General features: G+C 45.0%; 1 protein-coding gene and 1 long non-coding RNA gene across 3 annotated transcripts; one reads left to right on the top strand and one right to left on the bottom strand.

Annotated features, from left to right (window-relative positions):
- Window positions 1–89: 89 nt before the first annotated feature.
- LOC114888003 lies at window positions 90–5,549 on the bottom strand. The gene is made up of 3 exons (XR_003791681.1): window positions 5,497–5,549; window positions 623–719; window positions 90–240 (listed from the first exon to the last, which is right to left on the bottom strand). It is a non-coding gene; the product is annotated as an uncharacterized LOC114888003 (long non-coding RNA).
- A 194-nt stretch (window positions 5,550–5,743) lies between these two features.
- On the top strand, window positions 5,744–15,818 carry LOC114887764 (zinc finger protein OZF-like). Of its 2 annotated transcripts, none has more exons than XM_029209617.1 (4): window positions 5,744–7,156; window positions 9,325–9,363; window positions 11,308–11,434; window positions 12,736–15,818. In XM_029209617.1, the coding sequence occupies exons 1-4, from the start codon at window positions 7,079–7,081 to the stop codon at window positions 14,292–14,294; spliced, it is 1,803 nt and encodes a 600-aa protein (XP_029065450.1). In that variant the 5' UTR covers window positions 5,744–7,078; the 3' UTR covers window positions 14,295–15,818. The 2 variants fall into 2 exon arrangements, with proteins under 2 accessions (XP_029065450.1, XP_029065458.1); XM_029209625.1 differs by having other exon boundaries at window positions 5,744–6,023; window positions 12,736–15,817.
- Window positions 15,819–16,097: the final 279 nt, after the last annotated feature.

The raw sequence follows: 16,097 nt of genomic DNA on the forward strand, positions 1-16,097 counted from the left end.
TGACGCCATCAGTCCGGCCCTCACAGCCATCCCGCAAAGCACAGCCTGCTGGGTAGTGTGGTTCTTTTTTAAAAAATATTTTATTTATTCACTCATTCATTATGCGCTACGTCTTCGTTGGGGCCCGCGGGCTTCTCTGGTTGTGGCGCACGTGGTAGCGTAGTTCTTGTTCTGCAGCCGGCCGGGAGAGGGTGTGTCTGTTTCTTCTAGGAGCCTGGGGCCCAGAGGCCTGGAGAGGAGCTGGCAAAGGAAATGCAGAGGCTCTAATGAAGGAGGCGAGGCATGGGATGTTCCTAAAGGGAACGATCCAGATTTCCCTGTTGTGTTTTTTGCATCTTGTCACTTAAGATGCTCGGAACATAACAAGTGGACATACTGTATTGTAAATTTTTTAATGTTCGTATTCTGCTGCCTCAACATCCCCACAGACTGGCTATGAGCACATCCCCACCCCACCACCCCACCCCGGGTGACTGGGTACACCAGAGTGATGAGGCTGTGGCCCCAACTCAAGTTCCCCTTCTTGTCCTCCCATGACTTAGTGACATTCCAACCCACCAATGAAATCCCCCCATGACTTCTGCCTGGGTACTCTGCCCTGATCCCCAGTAATGGCACTTACCTAGGGGGCCCCACTCTTCTGCTTTGTTGAGAATGCTCTCCAGGTGCTCCTCCTATATGGCTCCTGTGTGGGGTGGCATGCCAGTCTCTTCTAGGACCTGTGAATATAATAAATCCTTTATATGCCTCTAAGGGTACAATTTCCACAACTGTGTTGTAGTGCTCCATAAAGACCCCACAAGTGGGACTTATTTCTCTCTTCACCATATGGGGGATTAACACATGGTATGATATCACTCAGATACAAAGTACCTTCACTCATAGCCGCAAACTAATAAACATTATCTTGTTCCTTTTCAAATACATGTGGATGGAAGTTTTACAATCAGTTTTCTCAGTTTCAGTATGTTTGCTCAGAGTCAAGAGAGAAAGGGCTTCACACATGGCCATTACTGGGATGTTGGGGAGGAAGAGGTTGGTGTCCCTGAAAAAGATGGACAGTAGTGAAATCTTTTCTATAAACTTTTAAATAAATTGATGAAGTTCATCAAAAGTAAGTTGGGAAAATATAGGGTAGATTTTTTTAAAATGAGGGTGCTTTGACATAAATTATAATTTTAAGCATATGTTATTATCCAAGCAACTTTATTCTGTCCCTCTGTTTTTTGAAGAGGTATTCCCTTTAAAGGGAGATATTGTTTTGTAGACTGCATTCAGCCAACAGGAACACAAAGGAAAACCTGAATGCACACACTGCAATGTCACTCAGTCACAAACTGCATACTTTTTTTTTTTTCTGGCCGGGCTGCACGGATTTCGGGGATCTTAGTTCCCCGACTAGGGATCAAACCTGGAGCCATGGCAGTGAAAGTGCCAAGTCCTAACTACTGGACTGCCAGGGAATTCCCAATAAACTGCACTGCTCTTCAACTCTATGTAGCTCAAAGCTTCAGAGATAATTTTGTAGGCTTCAGTATGTGCAATCAAGGAACAATTAAAAAAGAGTTAAGCCAAGATCATGACAGGGGAAATGGATGATATCTGTCAGGATGCCAAGTAGGAAGTAGATGATGTGGTATTCTGCCCGTTTCCCACACAAAATAATTCTTTCCTGCATGAGTACATCTCAGTGTTTCTGTTGAAACCCCAGCAAGTCCAACTATTTTTTCCATATATTTCTAACTCAATTTCCTGAAATAGATACTGCTATGGTCTCAATGTTTGTTTTCCCCTCAATTCTTATGTTCAAAACTTTATGCCTAATGTCATGATATTAGGACATAGGATACTTGGTAGGTGGTTAGGTCAGAAGGGCTCTACCCTCATGAAAGGAACTGTGCCCTTATAAAAGAGGGCCCGGAAAGTTCACTGCTTTTACAATGTGAGGACATGGCAAGAAAAAGGAGGCTTTCTATGAAACAGGAAGTGGGCTCTCACCAGACACTGAATCCATGGGAAACTTGAGTTTGGACTTCCAGCCTCCAGAGCTGTGAGAAATAAATGCCTGTTGATTATAAGCCACCCAGTATATGATGTTTTCTTACAGCAGTTCGAATGGACTAAAACAGATAAAATTAATTTTAAAATATGAGACTTATCTGGGACTTCCCTGGCAGTCGAGTGCTTAAGATTCAGCACTCCCAATGTGGGGGGTATGGGCTCGATCCCTGGGAGGGAAACTAAGATCCTGCTTGCTGCATGGCACAGCCAAATAAATAAATAAATAATAAAATAAAATAAGATGGACTTCCCTGGTGGTCCAGTGGGTACTCCATGCTCCCAATGCAGGGTGCCTGGGTTCGAACCCTGGTCGGGGAACTAGATCCCCCATGCATGCCACAACTAAGAGTTCCCATGCCGCAACTAAGAGTCCGCAAGCTGCAACTAACAGCCCACATGCCACAACTAAAAAAGATCTCGCATGCCACAACTAAACATGCCACAACGAGGATCCCACGCACTGCAACTAAGACAGGGCACAGCCTAAATAAATAAATAAACATTTTTTAAAATAATAAAATAAAATAAGAGACTTATCTGAAAAGAAGAGCCACTTACTAAATGCTTATTCCTACTAGGAGAGTGGCTACCACGATCACAGTCTTAGCATGTGTGCAACAGGGGCACCTTATCCCTGAGATAAACATTTCATTATTGTTTGAGCATGATGTTAGTGGTCCAAATAATTATCCTGTAAAATTGCTAAATAGAGTTGAGGGATCAAGCTCTTGCCTCCCTGATCTTTACAAACTGTATTTTGAGGTAACTGAACGGAAGATTATGGAAAAACTCTTCTTTACAGAGGATTTCTAGCTAATAAATGCAGAAATAGCAGTAGAAGTAGGTGAAATGTTTCAACAGCTTATAAAATAATCAACGACATCAGTGCATGCTGATACAATAGATAAAATAGCTAAAAATACAATAGATAAAAGATGCATGGAAACTTGGTACCTGGAGAGAAACGCTAATAACATTGGAAACCAAACACAAAAGAGAGACACCCAGACATCAGAACAGGCTTATGTGATACAGTCACAATTTCTTAACATTGTGTGTGGAGTATTATGGCCAAAGGATGAATCTGAATTTCAAACTTGTTTGGATGGCAAGACTATTCACTGAAATTGGGAATGAATTTCTGTTATTCATGATGAGTTCATGGTGTGTTTGAGACATTCAAGTGGACGCTTTGGATTGAGGAGGTGGATGGGCATTCGGAACAGAATTAGGATCTGAGTTAGGGCTGGACACAGACACTTACCAGCTGGCTGAGCAGAATGAAGGATGTTTTGAAAACAAGAAATATGAAAATATTTTTCTTCTTATTTAAGAATTTACTGTATATCTACACTAACTTTAGAACAATGGGAAAGCGTAGAGAATGTAGATATTTACAAACCCTAATAATGTCAATTTATTTCCTCTAAAGTTGCCAAAGGCATGTAAGGGGGAAAGGGTAATATATTGAACAAATTTGCCGGAAAAATTATATGGTGGGGCTTATGTTAAAAATAAATTTAGGGGGCTTCCCTGGTGGAGCAGTGGTTGAGAGTCCGCCTGCCGATGCAGGGGACACGGGTTCCTGCCCCGGTCCGGGAGGATCCCACATGCTGCGGGGCGGCTGGGCCCATGAGCCACGGCCGCTGAGCCTGCGTGTCCGGAGCCTGTGCTCCGCAACGGGAGAGGCCACAACAGTGAGAGGCCCGCGTACGGAAAAAAAATAAAAAAAATTTAAAAATAAATAAATAAATAAATTTAGGGACTTCCCTGGTGGTACAGTGGTTAAGAATCTGCCTGCCAATACAGGGAACACGGGTTCGATCCCTGGTCCGGGAACATCCTACATGCTGTGGCGCCACTAAGCCTGTGAGCCGCAACTACAGACTCTGCGCGCCTAGAGCCCGCGAGCCACAACTACTGAAGCCTGTGAGCCACAACTACTGAGCCCACATGCTGCAACTACTAAAGCCCACGTGCCCAGAGTCCGTGCTCCGCAACAAGGGAAGCCACCGCAACAAGAAGCCCGCACACCACAACAGAGTAGCCCCCGCTCCCTGCAACTAGAGAAAGCCTGCGCGCAGCAACGAAGACCCAGTGCAGCCAAATATAATAAATCAATAAAATAAATAAATTAAAAAAAGAAAAAGAATGTTGCCTTCAGTAGCTCCCTGGTGGTCCAGTGGTTAGGACTCCGCCGTGGGCCTGGGTTCAATCCCTATGTGGGGAACTAAGATCATGCAAGCCGGCAGTGAGGTTTTAAATCTTCCTCTTTTTAATTTGTAGAACTTAAAAAAAATAGTAGTACTTATTGAATTTATTATTTATATTTTAACTCTTTTAAAATTATAGGTAGCTCAATATCTTCTTAAAGTGTTTTTTTCTTGTTTCAATTTTAATTTTTTTTAAATAAAAGAAGCCTGCTATTATCATATAGTTTGTGCATATGCTGTGAAAATTTTTATATTTGCTTTGAGAACTCCTGCAAGACATGACAAATTAATAGTGTTGTAGAATGTGAAATAAAATGGAATCACTGATGTCAAGGGGTTTTAACGTGGAGCTGGGAGGCTATTAATTAGTGGACATCCTGCACCTCCCCACCTGGTGAAACCATGAACTTTTGATCTGAGCCAACCTGCAAATATTCCAAGGACTCTGCAATAACACTTGCAACTTGTCACACTAATGGACTATTAATTCCCTCTAGTGATAGTCTTAGTACACAATCCCGTTCAACCAAGACTAGCTTCTGTCTCCAATTCCAATTAAAATTCTGTAATACAAAACTCTCTTTGCATTTAAAATCCCCTGTATTTTACTCCCTAGCAGAATACCTTTTGGGTTGCTACTTGAATGCGTGTCCCGAATTGCAATTCTGTGATCCCAAGTAAATATGTTGTGCTTGATTACTGCCTCTCAGGTTTACTGAGGTGGACAGTATCAACGATAGACTAATGTTATCTAACTTTATGTAGTTATTATTTTAGACAATAATGAAGCACACCGAGATATTTTGTTGCATATAATTCCCTTTTTCATTCCAAAATCTTATTGAATTGATTTTTCTTACTTGAAAACTCTTCCAAGATTTTCATAAAGAAACAAAAACAACAAATAAGGACTGTGGCTTGTCTCAGTCTTTTCACAACTGGAATGCATTTTTTTCTAATCCTATATAAAGCTTTATGCTGAGAAATACGAGCTAAAGCAGAATTTTATAAATGTTATGGATACAGGCTTTGCTGGGTCTAATTTTATGTGTTTTATTTAATTTTTTTTTTAATTTGAAATATAGTCGATTTACAAGGTTCCCTTAGTTTCAGGTGCTGTAAATACATTTTTTTCCTGGCCGCGCCATGCACCTTGGGGGATCTTATTTCCCTGACTAGGGATCAGAACCCGCCCCGCTGCAGTGGAAGCCCGGAGTCTTACCAACTGTGCCGCCAGGGAAATCCCTTGACGCGTTTTTAATTTGTCCTTCCCGCACCTACTTGGCCCATTAATGCCCAAACAGGTTGGGGGTGGGTCTAGTCCGCACCGCACTCGGTGGCTTGAGGGGAACTACATTACCTAGAAGACTGTGCGCGGATCGGCTTGTTCTCCGCACCAATGAAGGCCCCAAACAGAGGTTCTTCCGGGATTGTGAAATACGAGGGGACGGAACTTCCGGTGTCTTTCTGTTGGCGGCGGTTTGGGGTCTTTGCAGCGTTTGCAGGACCCAAAGCTCTAGATCACTAGGCGCAGCCCAGGTAACGGAAACTGGAAAAAGCTCGAGGGGACGCCGTCCACACTCCGCGGGAGTGAGCGGGATGCGGAACCTGCTTCCGGAATATTCGGGCCACATTACCACCATTATCCCGCCGCGCTCAACGGGTCCTACGGCAACCAGCGCGCTACAAGACCCGACCTGTAAGGTCGGATCTTAACAAACGGCACCGCGAAACAGAGGAAAGCTTCAAGTGAGCTTTATTAGGAAGCGCTCCCGGACGAGGTTCACTGGTCCGAGAGAAAGGGGTCAGAGAAGTCGCGCCCAGTACTGGATGAGGGGGATTTTTATTGGAGTAAAAGCAGAAGGCGGCTTGCAAGGGGAGGGGGTGGTTTGCTATACAGGGTAATTCCTTATTTGGTGAGGATACAGCAGGGCCAGGTGTTGGTTGGTCTGTTGTGGGGCGTAAGCCCATTTTCCCTTCCCGTCAGCCCCATTGTTTTCTGGGCAGGAAGTTAGAGTCTCTTGTTGATCCCAGAACAGGTGAGGTCGTTATGTCCCAATGCCTCTCCTACCTCATACTGGTCGATGTTTACTCTTACCCCCCCCCCGGGCCTCCTTTCACCCGGGCCAAGGGACCTTACACGGCCCAGGTGACTGTTGGGTCCCCCAGATCCTGACCCGAATCCTCAAGCCTCCAATGAGGGACTCCTGTTCAGGGCACTGCGGTTCAGGCGCCTGTCTCCAGAACTTTAGGTGTGCGTGTGTGGTGGCCCTATTTCTGACAGGCCGTGTGGAGAGTGTTAAAGGCTGGGGCCTTGGCACGTGCAAATCCTTGGAGAGTCACAAGAACCGGGAACATTCTGGAAACCTGGGGTTGGAGTCCCTTCTTCAGAGACGTGGCATTATGGAGGAGTCATATGAGCCCTTCTGGCCCAACAGTCGGCATTCTGGAAGTCATGGAGGGTTGTGAATAAATCAGGAAGACACACTGAGTTAGTTTTAAAGTATTTCAGAGGCTGCTCAGGGGAGAACAGACTGGGAAGGGGGAGCTGAGGGTGGAGGCAGGGGAGACCTGGGAGAGCCTAGTGCATTCCACTCCAGAGAGTAAGTTGGTTTCTGGACCAGAGTGGTGCCTATGGAAGTTATTGACCTGAAACAAATAGCCTCCTGACTATTTCTTCTGCAAAGATGAGTTTTTTTCGGGATCATCAGGGAATTGCAATTGAGATGTGCGGCCATGATGAACTAACACTTTTATAGAGATTAAAGAAGGAAGTTAGAAGGGCTATAGTCACCAAAGAGTCCATGGCTTTTCGTTGCCTGAGTCCTTTCCAGGAGAGAAGAGAGTCGTCTTCTTCCTTTTGGATACTATTATTGTCTCAGGTCAGTGAGGGCTCCCCCTTCTGGTGTGCCAACTCTAACTGAGGTTTCTGTTTATTAATTTTTTACAAAGGAATACAAATAATAAGGTTCATAATAAATCTGCAAGATAATTGGCAATGAATATTGTTCTAAGCAAAAGGACAGAGTAAAGGACAATAAAGTTTTTCTTTTGGCTGAGCATCTGGAAGACATGTCAGGGAGAGATTAAAATTTGATTTTGGAGGGAGTTCCCTGGTGGTCCAGTGGTTAGCACTTGGTGCTTTCACTGCTGTGGCTCTGGGTTCAACCCCTGGTGGGGGAACTAAGTAAGATCCTGCAAGTCGTGTGGGGCAGCCAAAAAAAAAAAAAAAAAGTAAGGAGTTAACAGTCAGGGCCAATTTGTGACACAGGGGCTGCTGGAGTCCCTAATCTGGAATTGGGGGAGGAGGTCGCTAGCTCAGCAATGTCCATGTGGTGACAGCCTAAGTCCTGGACTCTGGCCATGTCTGGACTCAAATTTAGGAGGGAAAGTCTTGTCACTTTTCTGTGCAAGGAGACCTCAGATGAAAGTAGAGAGACCTGGGGCTGGAGAGCAGGGCAAACGGGGTGGGACTTTCTGAGGCTGCCTGAAGATGAGAGGGTCCTGTGGTTCCAGGGCTTTCTGGGGAAGCAAGGGTATAAGGAGTAAGGAGCCTTGCCTGAGATGGAGATGGAGAAGGAGTTTTGAGATTGTATAGATTCACTGTTCTGAACACTCAGCCGACTGCCCACTCCTTGTGGAGTCAGAAAAAGGTCAGCCATGCTGGTGGAGCAGCCCAGGCCCAGTCAAGGGCACACGTGCCTCAGCTCTCCCAGGAAACTACAAGGTTAAAAATGTATAGATTTAGCAAGTTAATCTTGTGTAAGCAAGTAATAACTGCTTAAAATGAGAATATATATCTGTGTTATAATAATATATATATGTTTAGGTTTTGTCTTGAGTTCTTCACATAGAGCTCTGAACCCCTTAGAATTGTCTGGGAATTAGGACTGTTTTTTGTTATTCACAACTAGCCCTTTTTATCACGTGGAAGTTTATTATAATGAAGTGACATAGGGTGGATTCTCCAGATACCCTCAGGATGGGACTGCTCTCTAGAAAAAACAAGTGATTAGAAGTTTCAACTCCCAGACCTACCCGGCAACTCCTAAGGATCTGGAGATTAGGTATAAAAACTGCTGAACAATGAAGTTCAAGGTTCCTTCAGATTGGTGAACACATTGAAATGGTGGAAGTGCTGGGAGGGTGGCATGTACTGAAAAGGCCTGGAAACCCCCTGATGCCCTCTACCTCCCCCACCCTAATGTAGACGTCACTTCCATTTGACTGTTCCTAAACTGTATACATTACAGTAAACCAGAAAATGTAAGAAAAGTGTTTTCCTAACTTCATGGGTCATTTCAGCAAATTATCAAAACCGAGGAGGGGTTTATGGGAAACCCTGAATTTGTAGCTAAGTGGGACAGAGTCCTGGTAGCCTGGGGACCAGGGATCGGAACTGGCTTCTCAAAAGAGGGCAGTTTATGGGCCTGATGCCTTAAACCAGTGGATTCTATTACTAATTTCAGGTAGTGTAATAATAGGAATGAATTGTAGGGCACCAGGGTGGTGTCATAAAATTAGATAGTTGGTGGTTGAAAAAAGATACTTTGTCTCAGAAAGCCTTGAGAGACATGTAAGAAAAACCTAATTTTCAAAAACATTTATAGAAATCCTAATCCTGTGTTCTGTAATAGCTGAATCTTAGCATGGGAGAGGTAATAATGCATTTGGTATGTACACATTATGAGATAGACATCCTAAGTTTTGCCGTTTACATGAACACACTGAGACTCAAAGAGGGTGGGTGGTTTTTTTTTGCCATGCCCCACGGCATGTGGGATCTTAGTTCCCCAACCAGGGATGGCACCCGGGCTCCCTGCAGTGGAAGATTGAAGTCTTAAAAACTGGACTGCCAGGGAAGTCCCAAGGACGTTGAGTCTTTGTCTAAGGCTATCGAGTTGTCAAGCTATAGCTCTGAAGAGTGAGGATCTGAGGTCAGAGGTCAGCCTCAGATGACTCATGTCCAGGAAAAGGAAGGGAAGAAACAGCTCAGCCTTTACATCCTCACCATAATCACCTTTACCTCAGATACTCCCTCTTTTCACAGGTTCCCATGGTGGCAGCAGCATTTATGGTCCCTGGACAGGTAAGTGGAAGAAGCCCCAGTACCTACCCAGACATCATCGCTACCCCTAGTCCTGACATACAGATATAGGAGACAGTGTTGTCCTGGGATTGTGGGTCCTTAGGTCTGGGCCCTGGCATCATCTCAGGCACAGGACCATTAATCAAAGCCAGAAGTTGTACAGAGGTGTTCCCATGTGTCCAGTGGAGAAGGTCAAGTGGTGACATGTCCTTGGGCACAGCCTGGAGATGAGACTGAGAGGGGAGTGTTCAGGGAACTGCAGGACCCATGACTTGGGCTGATAAAGACTGAAGTCATGAGTCGTTCCTGGGATGGGAGCCTGACGAGCTGGGCCTCTCCTGAAGGGGTGGGTCCGTGCCATGTTGGCCGCAGAGGAGGGAAGTGATCTGACGCTGGGTCTGAAGAGGCTGCTCTGCCTGCCGAGAGGAAGAAGACGGTGGTGGTGGTGGGGGGTGCGAAGGAGCCAGGGGTCCAGTGGAAGGCACCGTCCTGGTGAATGTCGATTGTGGCTAGATCCTGGCAATGGCTCTGTAGCAGGAGAGGAGGTGAGTTTCTCAATCTCATTTGTGGTACACCTGATTTTCTGCTGTACAGGATGAGAGAGAGTAGTCTGACATGACCCCAGGATGTTTGCCTCTACGTGATGGTGGGGACACCATGTCTGAGATGGGAAGTCAAAAGTAGGAGTAATGGACAGACGGACTCTCCAGAGTTCCGTGTTCCCATGCTGAGTCTGAGATATTGCCGGGGTGTCTCACAGGAGGTGTCAACTTGGCCATTGGAAACACACCTGGAGTTCAGGGAAGGTGGGGTTCAGGATTGAAGATACCCCTTAGCAGGTGGATGGCATGTGGACAATGTCAGATTCCAGGCCCTCAGGTCGTGTGTGCATGCCATGAAAGTTGTAGGGTGGGGAGGGTGTTCTCCGTGGACTGTCTCACCTCCCTGGGCACGGGGACAGGGGTGGCTGTCATCACTAAGATGGATGAGGCAGTGCAGTTACCATGAGTGTGTGGGAGGTGCAAGTGGCCTCAGGGGAAGTCCTTGTCGTGGCACAGGATTCAAAAGGGTCGATAAGGTATGGATCCAGAAGCTAAGCAGGAATGGAGGTCAGATGACAGGGAGGTAAGGCCTGGGACATTGTTTCCCCTCCACAGGTTCAAAGTTTTGTGATGACTGTGGTTGGAACCTGAAGAATGTGAGACTGGATGACAGACCAGCTGAGGGCAGATGAGCGCAGCTGGGACAGGGTCTTGGGCTGGGCTGGGGGGTGGGGGGCGGGGCTTGGAATGAGAGGAGCAGAGAGAGGAAGGGGTGAGTGCTGCGGGGTCAGCACGTGGGACACTGTGGAGGACTAGGGCTCCGGGCATCTGACCCCGCACAATGTCTGGGTGCTGACGTGGGAAAAGGGACCAAGGCCTTGTGGGGGTATGGAAAGCAGTGCTGGGACCACCTGTAGTAGCGGGTCCTGCAGAGGCCTGGGGAAGCACCACCTTCTGGGTGGCACGTGGGGAACAGAATGAGGTGCCGAAGGCCTGAGGCTGAGGTGGTGGTGTGGGGGTCACGGTCGGGCACGTGAGAGAGTTGTGACCCTGCAGGGCTGGGCAATGGAGAGGGAGGGAGTGTGAGCATGGACTCAGGGCCTTTATCCCCACACTTTACTCCAGGGGGCTGAGCACAAGTGTCATTGTATGTGGGGTGGTCTGTTTGATCTCAGGAGAGTCGACTCTGAGGAGAGTGGCTGGGGTTTTGTGTGGCAGGCCCAAAGCATCTGTGAGACTGCTTGTCTCCTTCTCTGTTTTAACTGAATGATGTAATGCTAGCAGGTTCCTGTGACATGAGGACCTGGTGTGTCCTCTGAGCTGGGTCACTGGGGTAGACGACCATGACCTGGGGTCCTGGTTGCAGAGGCTGCTGTGAACTCACTTGTCCCCCTCATGACAGGGCCATGTGGTCTTTGAGGATGTGGCTGTGTCCTTCTCCCAGGAGGAGTGGGGTCTCCTTAACGATGCTCAGAGACTCCTGTACTGTGACGTGATGCTGGAGAACCTGTCACTTATAGCCTCCCTGGGTAAGGACCCCTGTTCCCACACCATTGCCCCATATGGGATTCTGCCCTTCTTTTTGCATGGCTCACTCCATCCTTCCGAGACTGGACCTTGGACATTGCTTACTTCCCCGATTTCCTGGCACTTGAGCTGCGTTCCCCCACTCTCTGTGTGTTCAGCCCTGTACCATAAGCTCTGAAGCCTTTGACAGAAGTCTTTGGTCTCAGAGGCTTGAAGCCTGTCCAGCTGATGCCACTTAGCTTTGCCACTGCTAGGTGTGTTGACTGTTCAGATGTGTGCAAGATCTGTGTCACACATTCTAACCCTTTTTTTTGCACTGCCTGTGTCAGGAATTACAGACACTTACATGGTCAGCATTTGTGGTCAACCCTAGATTATTTTTGCAAGACTCCTTAAGGTTCTTCTAGTGATACATTTTTTTTCCTGAAATCTGTCATTGGTTGGTTCACTCTGGGCCAGTGTCTTTCTCCTAATGGTCCTATTTTCCTCTGAGGAGTTTGATCTGGTAGGGCTCATAGTCACCCAGCCTGAGCTGAGAGGTGGAGGCAACCCTGGGTGCCTGATGAGGTAGGCCCCTCTGTAGTCATAGGACGAGGGTTAATTGCATCCTGAGCCTGGTGAGCAGGAGCTGTAGGAAGGCATGATATCATTGATGAGTTCTAATCCTACAGGGAAATATCCTTTGCTCTCTCCTCTTTCAGCGTCAAGACTCATCATGCTCATACTTCATTTCTTTCTTCCACTTCTCCCCATTTTGACACTTTGCCCACTTTTCATTTCTACTGTGATTTCTGACTCCTGTTTTCCACCTTAGTGTCCTCCAAAACTCTCCTTTCCCCCTGTCTGCACTGTTCTCCAATTTTATGTATTTTGTATATTGTATATGCATATCCTTAATGTATCATGAGAGGTACATGTTTACTTACATTGTCTTTGAACACTGATAGTCAGGTGTAATTGCATTTTCCTGGATTGAGACACACATTCTACAGAGCTGACCCTTGTCACCACCAGAAAGTCCTGCTGAAAGCCACTGGCTGAGGAGTGAGTTGTTCTAGCCTCTCCTCCCAGCACGGCGTGACATCCTGGTATCCTGTGTTCTTGTGGGTTTGAGACATTTCCTATTCTGTGACCATCAGAGCCCTAGTATTGCACAGTATCCCCTTCTACCACTTGACCCTTCCTCCCTTGTTTTAATAACAAGCCCATGGGCTTATACCTACATGTGTCATGCACAGATTTGTAGTAGACTCCTGTACCACCAACGTCTCCATACAGTTTATCAGCATTTTTGTGCTTTCAGGGTGTTGGTGTGCAGTAGGTACTGAGGAGGCCGCTTCTGAACAATGTGTTTCTGTAGAACTAGTGACACAAGACAGGAATCCAAATCCAGACCCATCTATCCTGAAGACTCTTACTTCGGATACGGGTGCCCTGGTAGAGAAATATGTTTTGTACCTGGCTGAGCACCAAGGAGTGCATTCTGGGCTGAAACCATCCTCTTCTGGGGCCTGTGGGAAAATGTTCACTTCTCACCTACAACATCACCAGAAGCAGCCCAGTGAAGAGAAACACCTCAGAAGCGAGGAAAATGGAGCCTTGCTTATGACGAGCTGCAAAGTCTTTTTACCCGACAATATGTTCACATGTAGAGAGGTTGAGAAGGCATTCCTAAGCAGCTTGGGCTTTCCCTATCACCAGCCGTCCCACGATGGAGAGCACCCAGGTAGAAGCAGGCAGAGCAGGGACGTCTCTCACCCTGGGCAAGGGCATTATGAGTGCAATGAATGTGGCAAAGCCTTCAGTAAGAAGTATAAATTCATGGAGCACCTGAGAGTTCACACTGGTGAAAAACCTTATGAGTGCAGTGACTGTGGAAAGTTCTTTAGACTCACCTCCAGTCTTACTCACCATAGGAAGGTTCACACAGGAAAAAGGCTTCATGAGTGCCCTAATTGTGGGAAAGTGTTTGCCCACAAATATAAACTTGTTGAGCACCAGAGAATCCACACTGGAGAAAGACCCTATGAGTGTAATCAATGTGGGAAAGCTTTCCTTCAAAAGGATACACTTGTTAGGCACCAAAAAGTCCACACTGGAGAAAATCCTCATAAGAGCAGTGAATGTGGGAAGCCCTTCCTTTACAAAAAAAATCTTGTGCATCAGAGGATCCATATTGGAGAAAAGCCTTATGGGTGTAGCAAATGTGGGAAGTCATTCGTCTTCAAAAAAAGGCTTCTTGATCACCAGCGAATCCACACCGGAGAAAAGCCTTATATGTGCAGTGAATGTGGAAAAGCCTATGTCTACAAAGGAAGTCTTGTTGTGCATAAGAGAAGTCATACTGGAGAAAAGGCTTATGGGTGTAAATGTGGGAAGTTCTTTACAAGCAGCTCTGCCCTCAGTAAACACCAAAATGTTCACACTGCAGAAAGGCCTTATGAGTGCAGTGAATGTGGGAAAGCTTTCAAGGTCAAAATTAAACTTGTTGAGCACCAGAGAATCCACACTGGAGAAAAACCCTATGAGTGTAATCAGTGTGGGAAAGCCTTCAAGCTCAAGTATTCACTTGTTCGGCACCAAACTGTCCACACTGGAGAAAAGCCTTTTAATTGCAATGAATGTGGCAAGCCTTTCAGTTACAAAACAAGTCTTCTTGAGCACCAGAGAATCCACACTGGAGAAAGGCCTCACACATGCAATAAATGTGGGGAAGGCTTTGTCTACAGAAGAAGTCTTGTTGTCCACCAGAGAATCCACACTGGAGAAAGGCCTTATATGTGCAGTGAATGTGGAGAAGCCTTTGTCTATAGAAGAGGTCTTATTGCCCACCAGGGAATCCATACTAGAGGAAAACCTTGAGTGTAGTTCTTTGCAGGCAGCTCCAGGCTCATAAAAAACAAGAAAGTTCACACTGGAGAAATGCCCTCCAGAGTTGAGCTTTCCTTCACTTGAGTTAATATCTAGCAGCATATAGAGTAGGTGTCATAGAGTAAGTGAAAATTTAACTTACGTGGAGCCAAACTTTCGTAGACTGGTAGTATCCTGTTACAGTCTTACTAGAAGCACCAGAACGTGAGTTCTTGTTCTTTACATTCTTATCAACACTTGGTATGGTCAGGCTTTCTAACTTCAGTGATGTAAGAGATGTATAGTGGTATCTAGTGATTTTAACTAGTATTTCCCTATTGACATGATGTTGAGTGGTTTTTCATGTGATAATTTCATTCATAGTTTTTTGAAATTTCTGTTTATATGATTTGTCATCTTAATTACTGAGTTTTGACATTTCTTCATGGATTATTGATTAAGGTTCTCTAATGGAAATATCTGACATTATTTTCATCCAGAATTGGCCTTCTCATTTCAGTAGCTTTTCCAGAGAAAAAGTTTTCAGCTTTAATGGAGTCTTACTTGTGCATTTATTCTTTTACTGCTTATGCTTTTGGTGTTCTATCAATAAATGAAAAATGTTTCCCAAATTTAAAGACAGAAGTTTTTCTATGTTTCCTTCTGAAACTTTAAAGTTTAGTTTTTTTAATTGATGTAAATGATTCATATTTAGTTCATTTTTGGAAGTTCTTTTTAAAATATGGATACCCAGTTGCTGCAGTGATACTGACTTAAATACCTTCTCCACTGAATTGCTTTTGTATCCTCATTGAAGGTCAATCATATGTATATGTTTATTTCTGAACTTTATCTTCTGTTGCATTTATCTACTTTATTTATGCAAATCCTTTCATGTGTTGAATAATTTGTTGTTATAATATGTCTTGAAATCAAGGTCATGTACTCCTTGGACTTTCTTTTTCAAAGTTGTTATGGCCATTCTTAGTCCTTTGCCTTTCCATTGAATTTTAGAATCCACTTGTGAATTTGAACATCCCAAAAACCAACTAGGATTTTGACTGGAATTGCATTTAATCTTTAATTTAGAAAGGCATACTGAGTGTCCCAATTCATAAACATGATATTTCTTCTTTTATTTAGATCTTAGATTAATTTTTGTTAGCAATGTTTTTTAGTTTTCTGTTTATAAGTCTCATATAACTTAAAAATCCCCAGGTATTTTCTACATAGAATGATATTGTGAATGGAAACTTTAAAAAAAATTTTCAATTTCTGAATTTTTCATAGCTATTACAGTTAGAGAGATATTAAACTAAGGATAGAAGCAATCCTTCTTGATCTTATAAACATCTACAAAGAGTTATTAGAGGGACTTCCCTGGTGGTGCAGTGGTTTAGAATCCACCTGCCTTGGTCCAAGGAGATCCCATGTGCTGTGAAGCAACTAAACCCATGTACTACAACTACTGAGCCTGCACTCTAGAGCCCATGAGCCACAACTACTGAGCCCATGTGCCACAACTACTGAATCCTGCATGCCTAGAACCCGTGCTCTGCAACAAGAGAAGCCACCAGAATGAGCAGGCCAAGCACCACAACGAAGAGTAACTTCCACTTGCTGCAACTAGAGGAAGCCTGCATGCAGCAATGAAGACCCAACACAGCCAAAATTAAAAATAAATAAATTTATTTAAAAGAGCTATTAGAAATACTATACCTTTGATTGATTATTAAAATATTCGTATTAGAATAAAAGGAGGACAGCTGCTTATTGTTCTGGAGCAGGCCCAGACAAGGGGCACTCCCTGGTGAG

Source organism: Monodon monoceros, unplaced genomic scaffold (genome assembly GCF_005190385.1).
Source record: "Monodon monoceros isolate NGI ecotype Baffin Bay Population unplaced genomic scaffold, NGI_Narwhal_1 Super_Scaffold_10, whole genome shotgun sequence".
NCBI lineage: Eukaryota > Metazoa > Chordata > Mammalia > Artiodactyla > Monodontidae > Monodon > Monodon monoceros.